Source organism: Sus scrofa, chromosome 15 (genome assembly GCF_054392235.1).
Source record: "Sus scrofa isolate SSC_HxYL_T2T_F1_AM1 chromosome 15, Sscrofa_HxYL_maternal_Yorkshire_Landrace_v2.0, whole genome shotgun sequence".
Classification (NCBI taxonomy): Eukaryota; Metazoa; Chordata; class Mammalia; order Artiodactyla; family Suidae; genus Sus; species Sus scrofa.
The window spans coordinates 31,529,595-31,545,046 of NC_139397.1; the positions used below are offsets into that span (position 1 = coordinate 31,529,595).

Below are 15,452 nucleotides of genomic sequence, written 5' to 3' on the forward strand. Positions count from 1 at the left end.
CTTCAGAAGAGATATAGGGAAGGAAAAAAAAAATTTTTTTTTTTTGAGACTTTGAATGACTGTCGCTTTATTTGGTATTTGTTCTGAATTTACTCTTAGAATTGTGAAGGTATTAGCCTACTGTCTTTTAATTTCTAAGTGTTGCTTTTGAGAAGTTTGATGCTATTCTAATAACAAATCCCTGCCTTTTCCCCACCAGTGTATTTTTCCTCTCTGTAAGCCCTTCCTCTCTGTAAGGATCTTCTGTTTGTCCTCGGTGTTCTGAAAGTTTAAGAGTTTTAGCCTTGGTGAGGATTTTTTCCCCATGTATTGTGCTAAGGTACTCAGACTCTTTCATTCTGTAACTCATGTCCTTCAGTCCTGGGGGATTTTCTTAAATTATTTTATTAATGATTTTCTTCTTGCTATTGTTTTCTCTCTTCTGTACTTTTAGGCTTTTTATTATTCAGATGTTGGATTTAACTTCCAATAGTCTTTTTTCTCTGGTATATTTTATTTTTGTGCATTTTTGTTCTCCTTCCTGAGAGATTCCCTCCACCTTATCTTCTGATGCTTTTGTTGTTAATTTCTGTTATATTTTTAAGTTCCGAGAACTTTCTTTGTTCTTTCTATGTTCTTTTCAAAACACTCTTTTCTTGTATGACAGGTCCAATGTCTCCTATTTCTGATGACATTAACAATAATTTCAAAAAGTTTTCTTCTCTTCACTAATGGCTTCCCAAAATTCGAGTGGTTATTGGCGGTCAGATTATGTTTAAGACAGGCATGTTTATGATTGCATGTGGGTCAGGCTCATCAAATGTGATTTTAATTCAAGGCAGAGGTTTTTAACCTGGTGTTTGGGTCCATGGATAGAATTTAGGGGATCCATGAACTTTAATTTGAAAGAAATTGTATTTTTATTTTTCTTTAATGTCTATCTGAAATGTAGCATTTTCTGCCGTCATAAGATTAGGCAACACGACAGCTGCAGTGTAGGTCGCAGATGCAGCTCGGATATGGTGCTGCTGTGGTTATAGCATAGGCTGGCAGCTGTACCTCGAATTCAACCCCTAGCCTGGGAACTTGCATATGCTGCAGGTACCTTAAAATTAATTAATTAAAATTAGGAAATAAACCATAGTTATAATATTTAAATAGCTGTGACTTTGTCAGCAATAGAAGTCAGATTTTTTAAATTTAAGATTGATTTCTGGCAGTTATTTCCATTTTTTTTGTGTGTGTGCTTTTCACAAATTAAAACTGCTGTACTTGTTAAGTCTGCTTCTTAGATTTTGCTATTTAATACATTAATTTAGAAGCACTTGTATTACTAAAGCCCAGTGTTTCATATCTTATTAAGTGTCTGCTAATATTATCAGTTTCCTTTGTAAGTCTATTATATATTTTATTTATTGTCCTTAAAGTCATTTTCTCTGTTCTCCTGTTTCTCTAGCTTCCCAGGGCAGTAAGCAAACCCTCTCAACTCCATCTTTTCAGTGTCATAATCCCTGCCTTCAGTGAGCCTGGCTTGCCCAGTGCAGAGGCCCTTTATTTTGCTCTCTGCAAAATAAATATTCTTTTTCTCCTTTTGGGGAACAGGGCCAACACCCTCAGTCAGGGCAGTGGGGGAGGGGGTCTGGGTCTCTAAGGTCGTTGACAATGAATCATCCTGCTTATAGTCTCACATTTCACCCTTCTTCCAGGACATCTGGGGGCATCAATTCCCCCGTCCCGGTGGGTTCTGGCATCGGGCTCCTCCACCTCCCCTCTGCCTTGGATTCACCATTCCCTGTACCTTTAAGCCAGCGGCCACCCTTCTGCCTGCTTTCCAAGCTCACACAACTTTGTGGCTGGTGTCCTTCTCTTGTCTTCTTTGTCCTTGCAGGTTCGTGCCTGGGGAAAAAAAAAAAAAAAAAAAAAATCCCCGTGCTGCCGTTTAGTGGCCTTACAAAAGCTCTGTATATTCTTTTCCCCGTCTTTAATTGGAATCCCTTCTAATTTTTAAGGCATTTTCAAATATATGAGGTAGTACTCTTGGCATTGTGAATTATTTGTCTTTTGCTTTCATTTCTCCAAACTTGAAATTCAGGGCTATTAGATTACATTAGAGGAAGCGTGTCCTACCTTTTCTTAGGTCTGAAGGGCAATAGATTTTCAGCTGAATAAATGATGGCAGGTGGGGGGTGGGGGTGGGGTTTGAATACCTTCAATGTCATTGACTAGCTGTGTGACCTGGTCACAGGGGTGTTAATTTACCCCTTCACTTTGGGGTCAGAGTTTCTACCTAGCAGGTATCTTGCAATGGCTAAATTTAAGATAAAATAAAATTGTTTATTAAGCCTTTGGAAAAGAGTCTTATGGCCCATGTCTAATGGGCATTCCTAATAATGTCATCTTGTATGATAGTTATTTAAGGAGCTCTCTAGTTTGATACTGGGGTGTTGACATAGTGTTCATATCAACAAAGGGAGCAGAAGCAGCTAGCTGGAGCGTCCTACTCCCTTTTCAGGACAGAGCTTTTCAAGGATGGCAGGGCCTCTGTGACATGAAGGTTTAGCTGAGGGGATGTTTTGCTTGGTCCTGGTAATAGGGGACCCCCCCCCATCACCACCAAGGTCTTACTTTCTTTAAAAAAGTAAAGCCCTGATGGTCATGGGGCTAGAAGGCCTGTGCGTCAGCAGTGTGACTCATCTCAAATTCCATGGCCATGTTCAGTGATTCAAGTGCTTGTCCCCCAGTGAACCCAGTGCGCCTGTCTTGATTCAGAAAAGAGCAATCAGATCAATGCTTCATTTAATGGAAGCTGGGCCGTGTCTGGGGGTGGCAGCCAAGCACTTCAAAGTCCCCTTCTTGTCACCGAGGCAGCCTTAGTGCCTTAGCTGACTCTACCACCCCCTGCTCCCCTGCATCCCCTGCACCCACCAGCCTCAGCCTCCTGGTGCTCATGGAACTGGGCATTTGCTTTTTCTACAAGACTTTGCAGGGACTCCGCAGGTAGGTTGGCCAGTCCAGCCAGGAAGCGCAGGGGGCTAGGGGTCCTGGTCTGGCTGCAAACACCACCAGTGACCCCAGTGTCCATGGCTGTGGAACCTCCTGGTGACTAACTGGATTACCTAAACACCAACTCTTAACTCTCCCAACAGAAAAATGCTTTGATGCTAATTTAAAAATTGTGAAGTCATTTCACATGAATCTGTGGCAATTTGTCATTATAATTTAATAACCGGGGGAAATTGAGGATTTGTGCCCGATGTAATTTCTTCCCCATCTGCCAGCTTTTCTCATCTGCCTGGGGTGGGACCGGGAAGGGGTGATGAAAAGATCTAAGGATGAGAGTGACTTTTAATTTCACCTGGGGCCATAAATCGATACACATTTATTATTCAGCCAGCACTAGCATTTCCCTGGGTAATTCTAGAACACATGTAGTGTCAGGATGGTTTGAAATTTGTCCTCATTAGGAAAGCAGAGGACACCTTTTTTGCAGGCATAAGCAAGCGAGCCTCCATTCCCCCCACGAGCTGTCACAGAGCTTATGAAAAGGGAGAGTGTTGGTCTTTGGGTTGAATTTTCAGGCATGACTTCTGTCTGGTGTGAGGGGCCACAGCTCCCTGTGACCTGGAATTGCAACTAATAGTGTCACCTATGATAAGCTTAATATAGGAAGTGACAAGTGGCGCTGTGGAAAAAAACACCAGTTCTTCCAAAGGTGTTTCTGTGAGCAGCCCTGCGAGTAAAAATGCTTTGAGATGAGGCTCTGTGGAAAAACGGGGGTGGTGGCTGGGGGGCAGAGAAACTCAGTGTTTCAATGTTTAGAAACTGCTGCTGGCAGTCACCAGCCAGAAACAGGGATCAAGTTCTTTTTATGTGATGATGTAACAGTCAGATGCTGAATTGGATTTACAGGTATTAGATTTCACAGACACACCCTGCACTTGGGTGCAGGGGCATGGGGGGGGGGGGGAGCATGATGAGGGCATGCCTAGATGCCTAGTCCATTCTGAGTCTGGCTGCTGTAACAACGTATCCTAGGCTTGGTGACTTTACCAACAGACATTTATTTCTCACAATTCTGGAGGCTGGAGAGTCTAAGATCAAGGTGTCAGCTGATTTGGTGTCTGGTGAGATCTCTCTTCCTGACTTGCAGACAGCTACCTCCTTACTGTGTCTCATGTGGCAGAGAGAGAAAGGCTTTCTCTTGTGTCTGTTCTTCTAATGGCACTAATCCCATTGGGAGGGCCCCACCCTCATGACCCAATTACCTCCCAAATGCCTCACCTCTAAACCCCATTGCACTGGGGATTGGAGCTTCCACATATGAATTTGGGGGGAGCACAAACATGCAGGGAGAGCGGGCAAGGTTCCCTTTCAGCCTAGCCAGTTGTAAAGAGGTTGGATAGTTGCACTGAACCATCCTGCGCACCAAGATTGTGGTCTGTGGTGGGACTGGCTGTCTGGGAGGCTGCTCTCAGATGCTGATGGAGGAGATGTTTCTAGTAACTTTTCTAGTAGTTCTCCACCTGATCTCCTTCCATCCTGATATTTGGACTCAAAGGTTCAGCTGTCATGATGGCAGGTGGTCTCCACTGGAAGGGGAGAAGATCGGACCCCATCAGCCTCCTTCGGTTTCTTTGCCTGTTGCTTGTATCAGCAATTGCCTGTCTGCATTGAGAACCTAAAGAAAAAAGCCTGGTGTCAACATGGGGCATTTAGACGGAATTATTTTAAAAAGTTTTCATGTGAAAGTAATCATGAGAATAAGACTCAACAATGTCAATGCCTGCAGCAACAGGGATGGGTCTCAAAAATATTATGTTGACGAAAGAAGCCAGGTAAAACAACACATACTATATATATTCCATTTATATAAAATGCAAGAATAGACTAATCTCTGATGAGGTCAGAAAATGGTTGCAGGGGGTGGAGAACAGAATATGAAAGACTCTTCTAGGATAATGGAAATCTTCTTTTGTCTGGGGGTGATTAATAGGGGTCATCACTGAGTGAATTCACCATGTTGAATGTCTATACTTGCACATTTTATCATATATTAATTATGCCTCAATTAAAAAGTATGTAATAACTAAAACTGAAGCCCTAGGTGTCTTTTGGAGGCGGGGAGTCCATTGTGATAAACCTTAGCCCTGTGATGGCTAAACTCACGGTCTGATCCTGTTGGCTGCCTTTTGACCATTCGCCAGATGATAATCTTTTTGCTTCTGTCCTGTACTTGTCTCTACCATTTTCCAGCCGCTTACTACTTTATTCCAGTTCAGAAGGAGTAACCAGCCTATTTCTAAATCAGCGCTATCCACATACACAGCTTTCTGGGATGATGGAAACATTCTAAATCTCCAGCGTGACAACCAGTAGCCACGTATGGCTCTTGAGCACTTGAAATATGGCTCGTTAAATGAGGAACTGAGTCCTCTGTTTCATTAATTTTTTTTGCTTTTTTTTTTTTTTTTAAGAGCTGCACCTGTGGCATATGAAAATTCCCAGGCTAGGGGTCAAATTGGAGCTACAGCTGCTGACCTACACCACAACCGCAGCTATGTGGGAATAAAGCCACGTCTGCAACCTACACCGCAGCTCACAGCAACACCAGATCCTTGACCCACTGAGGAATGAGGCCAGGGATCGAACTTGCTTCCTCATGGATACTAGTCGGATTCATTTCCACTGAGTTATGATGGGAACTCCTTGTTTTATTAATTTTAAATCTGAATAGCCAATGCGTGTTTGAATGTGAGAAGTGCTATTAAAGATCAAGGTGCGGGGAGGGGTTATAGTCAGGAGACCACCTCAGTGAGGTGCTGTTTGAGCTGCCGTATGACAGGAGTAAAGGCGTGAGTAGAAACAGCATGTTCGAAGGGCCTGAGGCAGAAGCATGCTTAACATGTTGGAGGGACAGGGAGGAGGTAAGGGTGGCTGGAGCCGAGTGAGAATGGCAGGAAGGTTAAAGTGAGGGCAGAGGGGTCAGCTTCATCTGGTTGGTTTAGTTAGTTTGGCTTTGCTGAGAGGGGCTGGAAAAGACCATCTTCCCAGCATCAATCAGATCTCAGGGACCCTCATCTGCCAGGTCACTAGACTGCGTTAAGGGCAGGGCTGGGGTCCTGCATCCTCTGGGGCAAAAGCTGACTGAGACCTAGATCTGGCTGACCAGGGTCTTCTGAGCTAGTGTGCGAGAACCCATGTCACACATCAGCATGAGGACTCTTCCTGGATTAGGTTTTATCAGGTCTGCTCTGGTTGCCTTTGAATCCTAAATTAGCCCTGTAGCTTTCACCACATTCTAGCCTGGGCTTGGAGGGTTAGCAGGGGGCAGTGGTGGCCGGCTGATGAGGAAGAGGCGGGGAGCAGGCAGGAGCTTCTCTGTCTTTGGGGGGCCACCTGCTTCTCCTGAGCCTCGGTTTCCCTACCTGCATCATGGCCTACCTGCTCTCTGGGCCCTTTTTGAGTTCCAGCACTGTGATTTGAAGACCACTTCATGTTTACCCAGCACTTTCCCTCATCTGGTGCTGGGCCAGATTTGGGGGGCTGGTGGTGGTGTTGCTGGGGAGCCAGGAGAGAGGACGTGTGTCTGTGGTGACCTGATCTCTTTGGTAAGACAGGATTAGTCTGGGCTCAGACCAGAGAGTTTGGGGCAGAGAGCTTTTTATACCCCAAGGGTCTATCAAATTCTAAGTGGTTTAGTCCAGTGAGTATAGGTGTTGCTTTCCACATTTGGGCATCAAGAAAGTTAGACCATTACAGAGTTAAGGCTTTACTAGCTCTTGGAAAAGACGCTCCCCCAGGTGGGCTGACCATTGGCTTTCATCACATGTTGTCTAGAAGGTGAAGGCCATGCTCATAGCAGGCTGGGGGGCTTCTCCCAAGCTTTCCTGAAGTTTGGGCTTGGGGGTCACACGCTAATTGCCCAGAAGGTCAGGAGGCCCAGCAGCCCTGGGCTGGGCAGTGGAAGGATGATCACTGCCACCCCTCATGCCACCCTGGCTGCAAGGAGCAGAGGTGCATGTTCAGATCCAACCTATGGTTGGCATCTCGGAGTGTGAGTGTGGCCAAGAGGGTCTGTCAACCCAGGATTCTTCTGGCATCACAGAATTTCACCCTTACTGCACCGATGTCCTCCCTCCCTCAGTCCAGGGACACAGCTGGTGCTCAAAAACTGTCTCCAGGGTGGTTTCTTCTCACTCCAGAATACATTCCAGCATCATGTTTGATCGTGAGAAAACTAATCAGCTTAGTCCTCTCCTCTCCCCACCCCTACTGCCCAAGCATGCATTTGCCAAGTTTGAGTTTTGTTTGTTTGTTTGTCACAAACCTCTTTTATTGCCGCTAGGATCAATGAGAAAGGATCTTTCCTCTTAGTGATCTCAGAGAGGGAGACAATGAAGGAAGAAAGTGTCACAGAACTGCGAGAACGTGGTTCAGGAAGCATGGGTGAAGTGTCAGTTCTTGGAGTATGAGTTGTCAGGAAGCACTTGAGACAAGTCTATAAAAGGGATTGTTTACTCGTTCAGGCAGTGGAAACACAGCAGTAGAGGTAATTCATGAGATCTGAAGGCAGCGCATGCCGAGTTCATGTTTCAGCCCCTGACCTCTTAAACCTCTGATCCAATCTTTGTAATGACTATGATTATGATCTCTGTCCTCTACCTCACAGTGTGACAGTGGACGTTATGCCAGTTATTATAATGTACAGAAGATGAATTATATAAATATTAGTAGTTGTCACCTTGGAATCCTTGAGGTGAATTGCTTTTTAAAAAATATTAGCTTTTCCCACCCCTACTCTACCGTATGTGAAAGCTCCTGGACCAGGGATTGAATCCACACCACAGCAGCAATCCAAGCCGCAGCAGTGACAGCACTGGATCATTAACCCACTGAGCTGCTGGGAAACTCCTTCAAAATTACCTTTATTGAGATATAAAGTACATACAGTAAAATTCCACTTATACAATTTGATGGGTTTTGATAGATGTTTACAATCACAGAACTATCACCACAATGAAGATAATATTTTGGTCATACCAAAAAGTTCCATCATGCACTTTTGCAGTCATTAATACCTCCATTACCCAACTACTGATCTGCTTTCTGTGTGCCTGGTAATATAATAGAAATGGCATTATAAAGTGTTGAGTCTCTTGTATCTGCTTTCTATGCTGAGTGAACTCAACATAATACTTTTCAAGGGCAGCCATGGTCTTGCTGGACAGATCACTAGTTAATTCTTTTTCATTGCTGAGTAGTATTCCATTGCATGGCTATATCACAGTTTATCCAGTTGTAGCACATTTAGACTATTTCCAGTTCTTTGACATGATGAAAATGGTAGCGAAGAACAGTGGTATGCAGGTTTTTGTGTGAACATATGCTTTTGTTTCCCTTGGATAAATACCAATGAGTAGAATTGCTGGGTCCCGTGGTAAGTCTATATTTAACTTTATAAGGACTGAACAATCTGTTTTACAAAGTGGCTGTACCATTTTGTATTCCTACCTGCAGTACAGGAGAGTTGCAGTTTTCCCAAATTCATACTGTACTTGGTATTCTCTCTTTTTACTTTTACTGATTCTAATGGGTATGTAGCAGTGGCTCACAGTGGTTTGGATTTACATTTCCCTGTAACTAATGATGCTGGCCATCTTTTGATGTCCTTATTTGCTGGTCATTTATCTTCTTTGGTGAAGTGTTTGTTTAAATCCTTTGCTCATTTAAAGAAAAATTGAGTTGTGTGGTTTTTTTTTTTTTTTTCTTATTGAGTTATAGAAATTCTTAATATATTCTGGATACAAGTCCTTTAATGAATATGTTTGCAATTTTTTTCCCCAGTCTGTGGCTTGCCTTCACAATTTTAAGAATGTCTTTCAAGGAGTTTTTTTGTTGTTGTTTTGTTTTTGTTTTGTTTTGCTTTTTTTAGGGCCATACCCAAGGCATATGGAGGTTCCCAGACTAGGGGTCGAATCAGAGCTACAGCTGCCATCCTACACCACAGCCACAGCAACATCAGATCTGAGCCACATCTGTGACCTATACTACAGCTCATGGCAATGCTGGATCCTTAACCCACTGAGCAAGGCCAGGAATTGAACCCACAACCTCATGGTTCCTAGTTGGATTTGTTTCTGCTACGCCACTATGGGAACTCCATCAAGGAGTAAGTGTTTTTAATAGTACTTTTGGTTAGAGGAACAATGGTATCTTGGTATAGTTTTGGGTTTTGTTTCTTTTGTGAGGGTGTTTAAAGCACCTTTCACATGTTTAAAATTCATTTAATTTTCTGTCTTTTTCTCATGTCCTTTGGCTGTTTTCTATTTGTTTTTTGGTCTTTTGGATTTCTAGGAGTTCTTTCTATGGTAGGGAGATAACTCTTTGTGATAACATTATTTCTGTTTGTATTTGTATATAACCTATCCTCTTCATGTGTTTTAATTTTCCATGTAGTCAAACATATCAATCTTTTATGGCTTTGAGATGCTTACAAAGGCTTTTTAACCACCGCAAGGGGGTAAAGAAGCTTGCCGGCATGGACATGATTTATGTAGCATTTATGTTTAACATACATTTTTCCTTGGCTTTTGAGTGAGTGGCTTTGCCCTGACCTTCTGTCCATTCAGTAAAGATCTACCTGTGAGAAAGGAGCCCAGGAGCCCAGGACTGGTGACAGTGGGAACAGACTGTCTAACAAAGAAACACCTGTCCCTCTGTTTTGACCAGGCCCATGTTCACTACCCTGAGAGATGTTTGGGATGCCATGGTTGAAGCATCCTGATACACTTTGCAGCTGGGAACAAATACAGGCTCTCCCACTAGCTGAGTGACCCTGGGAAGGTCATTTAGCCTCTGTGCATCTCTTTCTCTACCTGTCAGATGCCCACCTGACCGTGGCTGCACTTTGAGATAAGCTGTCGGTGGTGCATACCTTCTTGGGTTGCAGTTTCTCATCTTTAGCCCTGTGTGCTAGGTCTTCCTGACTCAAGAAGGAACCTCTGGAATTCCTTTTATTGCACTCAGGACTGTCTTGGTTTGGGCTGCCATAACAAAATACCATAGACAGAGTGGCTTTTTTTTCTTAGGGAGTTTATTTCTCATGCTTCTGGAGATTGGAATTCTGAGATCAAGGCACCAGCAGGGTCTCTGCTTGGTGAGGGATCTCTCCTTGGATCACAGACAGCTGCCTTCTCATTGCAACCTCACCTGGCTTTTCTTCAGTGTGTGTAGGTGGGAAGAAAATCTATTCCTCTTCTTATAAGGGCGCTAATTGTATCTTGAGGACCCCATCCTCATGACCTGATCTAGCCCTCATTACCTGCCTCATTTCCATCTCCAAATACCATCGTGTCACAGTGAGGGGTGGGGCTTCCACATAATGCGTCTGCGGAGAACACAAATGGTCCATAGTGGGGACATGTCTTGAGCAGATTGATGACTGCACTTCTGTGACATTATGCTCATGCTAACAATGGATGTGGTGGCTGTGTGGAGAGGAGAGAACCAGGTGGGCTCTGGGTGGGAAACCACAGTGGACTTCCAGGATATTGAACATTGGTTTGGGGAGAGGGCTTTGGAGAAACTGTGCCAGCCCAGGTCCTCCTGTGGGTCCTTCTGTAGGGTTTATTTTTCTGATGTGGATCAGCACAGCAGCGCTGATCCAAGCCATGTAGCTCTGAGTGAGGCTTCGAGGTGGCCAGTCCCCGTTTTCCCAGACTTGGGATCAGAGCAAATCCTGGGTGCAGACTGTGGTTGGTGGAGATAATCCACAGGCAGGAAAAACCTGGGTTTTGCATATTAACTTCTCCCCCATTTAAATACATCATTTTCTCTGTGCCAGTTGCTGTTGGAGCACTTTGTAACATCCTCATACAGTGGTGTGTGAGGCTCGGGCAGAGATGCAGAACCACCCTCAGTGGGCAGGACAGGGCTTTTTTTGCCCAGATGGGACCTTACAGAATGGCAGGGGCTGCTCCAGAGTCTGGGCCTGAAGTCAGCAGGGCTCCCTGGCAGGAAGGAACAGTGGCATAGAGTGAAACAGAGCAGGACAACCTGGGACCTTGATGGTGGCCTGGAGCTGCATCCAACCCTCGTGTCCCAGCCTCAGTGACATGGGTGACCTGCAGAAGAGCCTTTGCCATGAAACTGCATGCATGCCTGGCTCAGGACTCAGAGAAGCTGGCAGAGGGGATCTGGTGGGTGCTGGCAGAGCTGAGGCACTGGAGGCTGCACATATCCCCTCCTCTATCCTCCACCTAAGGTGAGCCAGTGGATCAGCAACATGGGCTTTGGTGTCCCTGCACCTGCCTTCAGGGACAAGGAGCTGCTTCACTGCCATCTTCCAAATCTCACACGATGTCTCTGGGGGCCAACTGTGACTCGAAACCACCTAGCAAGGGAATTCTGGGAAATGTCATTTCTTGTGGATACACTCCCCAGCCACCAGAGATGGTTAAGTGTATTCTCTTTTACGTTTTATAAACATGGAAATGGAGGGAGGTTTGGTGACTTGCCCAGAGTTGTGCAGTTATTAAGTGAGGCTTCTGCTTTGGTGCCTTTAAATATTATATAGTACTTGCACTTTATTCCATCAGTAACCCCATCCCCTGTTCCTCCGCAGGACCTCACAGCCAGCCAGTCCGTGAAAGATTCCCTAAGGTGAGGGATGGGTCCCAAACCTCTTCACCCTAGATGAGCCACTGTGGATCCCATCCATAGTTTCTGTTTTGTTTCTTTATGTTTCACCATGTGTACTTTCTTCTAGGTACTGAGTTGCCTGTTTCTTTTCTAAGGATGTTTACCACCCTTTGTCGGAGGCTTCCCATTAGCACCTAATGTTGCTGTTTGGTAGAAGAAGCGAGTGTGTGGATAATGTGTGTGGGGCCTTTAACAGCAATTGCTACATATTATTGTACACCAGCTGCCTGCTAGGGGCTGCAGGCATCACACTGCTCTTTATGGAAGAGAGAATTGAGATTCAAGAGCTTGGGTTGGTTTCCCTGATAAGTTGTGGAGTCTAGATTTGAGCAGTGATCTGCTGGTGCGTCACTGCCCTTTGTCAGCCAAGCCCCCCCATTCAGCAGTGGGGCACCCCAACCCTCAGCTTCCTGGGACCTAGATAGGGTGAACACAGCCTTTCTGTGCCTCTGGAAATGCAGGGATGAAGGCTCCTCAAATAGAGAGATTACGTGGAGCCAGGAAAGGTTCGGACAAGGGGTGAGCAAAGTGAGAGTCCAGCTCCTGATTTGGGGCCTCAAAGTGCATAATTGGTTGCCTGGATCTTCCAGCTTAGGCTTTTTGAATCCCGTCTGCATCTGGGTCTCTGTTGGTATGTAATTCCTTGGTCACTTGAGCATGTTTTCCCTGTGGGCGCCATCTCTAGAATCAGACTGAGTTTCTGCATAAACTCTGATTCTGCATAACCTCTGATTTGGGGGTCCTTCCCCAGCCCACCCCCAGCGCCCGTGGCCCCTGGTGTGTAACTTTATGCATGGCCTGGGCTTGGGGTCTGCCAAGAGGCCAGGTTTGGCACAGACCTTACTGATAGTTTGAGGAAGTGAAACTTGTGGTGAGGGGATGATTTTAAAAAACTGCAAAATCTGTGAATCACTTCAGCTTTATCCATCAGGTGCAAAGACATTGCAGAGAGTTCCCGTATACCCTTTGTCCAGCCTCCCCTAAGGTTAACAACTTCACCTACATAACTGGGGCACCTTTATCCAAACTGTGAGATTACACGCTACGAACCCAACTCCAGCCTCTGTGTGGGTCCAGGACACCATGTGGCATTTCACCCTCATGTCTCTTTAGTCTCTAGTCTGTGACAGTTTTTCCATGGTTCCTTGTCTTTCATGACCATGACTTAATTGTATGAAGGATAGTGCTCAGGAGTTTTGTGGTCTGTCCCTCCTGATTGGTTTGTTTGATGTTTTTTCTTTTTCATGATTCAACAGAGGTTATGGATTTGGTGGGTAGAATACCCAGAGGTGTTCTTCCCATCACGTCCCATCCTATCAGGAGGCACGGGATAGCAGCATCACCTATGCGTGGTCATGCCCACCTTGATCACTCGCCAGGTTTCTACCTGGTGGAGTTACTGTTTCCCCTTTTCTATGTTCTTTTTGTTAGATGCGAGTCATGAGTCCATGGTATGAGCCCACCGTCAAAGGAGGAGCGAGTTAAGCTGTGCCTCCTGGAGGAAGCAGTAGCAAGGGCTTTGCGGACGTATGTTAAAACCAACCAGGGGATTCCCACTGTGGAACAGGGGAAACAAATCTGACTAGTATCCATGAGGATTCGCATTTGATCCCTGGTCTCCCCCAGTGGGTCAGGGATCCATCATTGCAGTGAGCTGTGGTGTAGGTTGCAGACATGGCTCAGATCCCGTGTGGCTGTGATGTAGGCCAGCATCTGTAGCTCTGATTCAGCCCCTAGCCTGGGAACTTCCATATGCCACAGATGTGGCCCTAAAAAGCAAAAACAAACAAACAAACAAACAAAACCCCCCACTATTGGGAAATCCCTGGTGACTCAGTGGGTTAAGGAGCAGACAGTGTCACTGCTGTGGCTCAGGTTCGCTCCCTGGCCCGGGGAACTTCTGTGCACTGCAGGTGTGGCCAAAAACAAAATAAACAAATAAAACACCAAAAACAAATAAACAAAATCCCCCAAACCAACCACCATTGATCAGTTTTTTTTGGGGGAGATGTTTACACACTGTCCAGATACCCTGTTTCCACCAAGGTGATTTTTCAAATCACTTTGCTCAGCTTTGATCCCAGGAAAACAGGGTGTTTTCTCTCTTCCCAGCATTATGTTACCAGGTTTTTTTGTTTGTTTAGGGCCGCATCCACAGCATATGGAGGTTCCCAGGCTAGGGGTAGAATTGGAACTTCAGCTGCCAGCCTGCACCACAGCCACAGCAGTGTGGGATCAGAGCAGCATCTGTAACCTACACCATGGCTTATGGCAACACTGAGCGAGGCTAGGGATCAAACACATGTCTTCATGGATGCCAGTCAGATATGTTTCTGCTGCACCACAATGGGAACTCCCTGTTACTCGGTTATTTGAATAATAAAATGCTTAATAAATCCTGTTTCTTTGAGTAAGTCTGAAGCTTTACCAGATTTCTTCTGGCAGTGGCATTTTAAATTGGGTAATCTGGAGGCTGTGTGTCATGGGAGTGAAGCTTGAGAGGCTGAAGCTGAGAGGCTCCGGGCTTCATGGGCCCTCCTGTCAGGTGATGCCGTGCTGCTTGCTTTTGCATATGTGACTCATTTGCTTGCAAAGGTACGGTAACAATTTATAGGAAGTGCTAAGTGTAGTCAGCAGCAGACTATATTTTCAGATATATTTTCAGCCTTTTCCCACCGTGAAGTCTATTTTTGAACTTCTAATTGCCTTGTGTGAATTTAAGGAAAACATATGGTAAGTAGCCCCAGCCGTAATTGACCCTGTGGCAAATTCACTTGGCTCTGTGTTGCAGTGTTCTTAGGCCATTGGTCTGCTTCCATGTTCCAGACTCTTCAGTTGGCTGCTTTTTGACTTAATCTATGGAAAACTCTATATAGAAGTTATTGTTTCTGGCATTTTGACCAACTCAGTTATTGATCAATGATTGCCAGCCATATTGCCAGAAGAGCAGGAAGGGGAATCTGCTATAGGAAAAGAAATATTTCATGGGTTTTTAAGGAAATGTAAACCTGGATTATCTGGTCTTGATCGTCTTTCTTCAGTTCCCAGTGACACAGGTAACTGAAGTACAAAAACAAGCAATATATTCCTACCTGGGGGCAGTGCATGCAACTGATCATTGTTCTGGGAACAAAAGCAAGTGGTTTGCAGATAATCTGCTCTAGCATGAGCAGAACTGCTGAGATCTGGAACTTTCTTTTCTAGGATGATTTCCTGTTCAGTGTCTCCATTTTAAGCGGGATCCTTTGCAGCATCCTGGCTGTGCTGAAGTTTATGCTGGGGAAGGTTCTGACCAGCAGAGCTCTCATAACAGATGGTGAGTAAAGCCCTTGTGCCTGATCTCCAGGGGCTGAGCTCACATCTTCTAGGGAAGATGCTGTTTGGGTCACTTTTACTTGCTTGTCTTGCAGAAGAGCTCAGCAATTTGGAGCGTGTTCCTCTCTGTCCTCACCTCCCCAGGCTGTTCAATGATTCTCAGGGGTCCCTATCAGCAGAAGTCTTGTGTCCTGGGATTAAACAAACTCTTCCTGAATCACCTCCACCCTGACCTCCTGATAGGGTGAATCAGAGCTCCCCAGCCTCTTAATCATGCAGCACAAAGGCCCTTCCAGAGTCCTGCATTTTATGTGCATTGCTCCAAATAAAAGGGAAATGTCTTTCCTAGATTCTATGAAGATTTCCTCACTGGATTCTGCACACATATTTGACCTGTCATGTTTCAGTGACCAGGGCTTCGCTGGGGAAATGAGCCACATACTCTGTGCTTTAGACCC

General features: G+C 45.2%; 1 protein-coding gene across 5 annotated transcripts in view; it reads left to right on the plus strand.

Annotated features, from left to right (window-relative positions):
- The window catches only part of TMEM163 (transmembrane protein 163), a 464,307-nt gene that overhangs the window by 435,357 nt on the left and 13,498 nt on the right, over nucleotides 1-15,452 (plus strand). For all 5 annotated transcript variants that reach the window (XM_085001414.1, XM_085001412.1, XM_085001413.1 and 2 more), the window contains one exon: nucleotides 14,884-14,995. In XM_085001414.1, coding sequence (XP_084857540.1) covers nucleotides 14,884-14,995 — 112 coding nt within the window. The remainder of the gene's footprint in view (nucleotides 1-14,883; nucleotides 14,996-15,452) is intronic.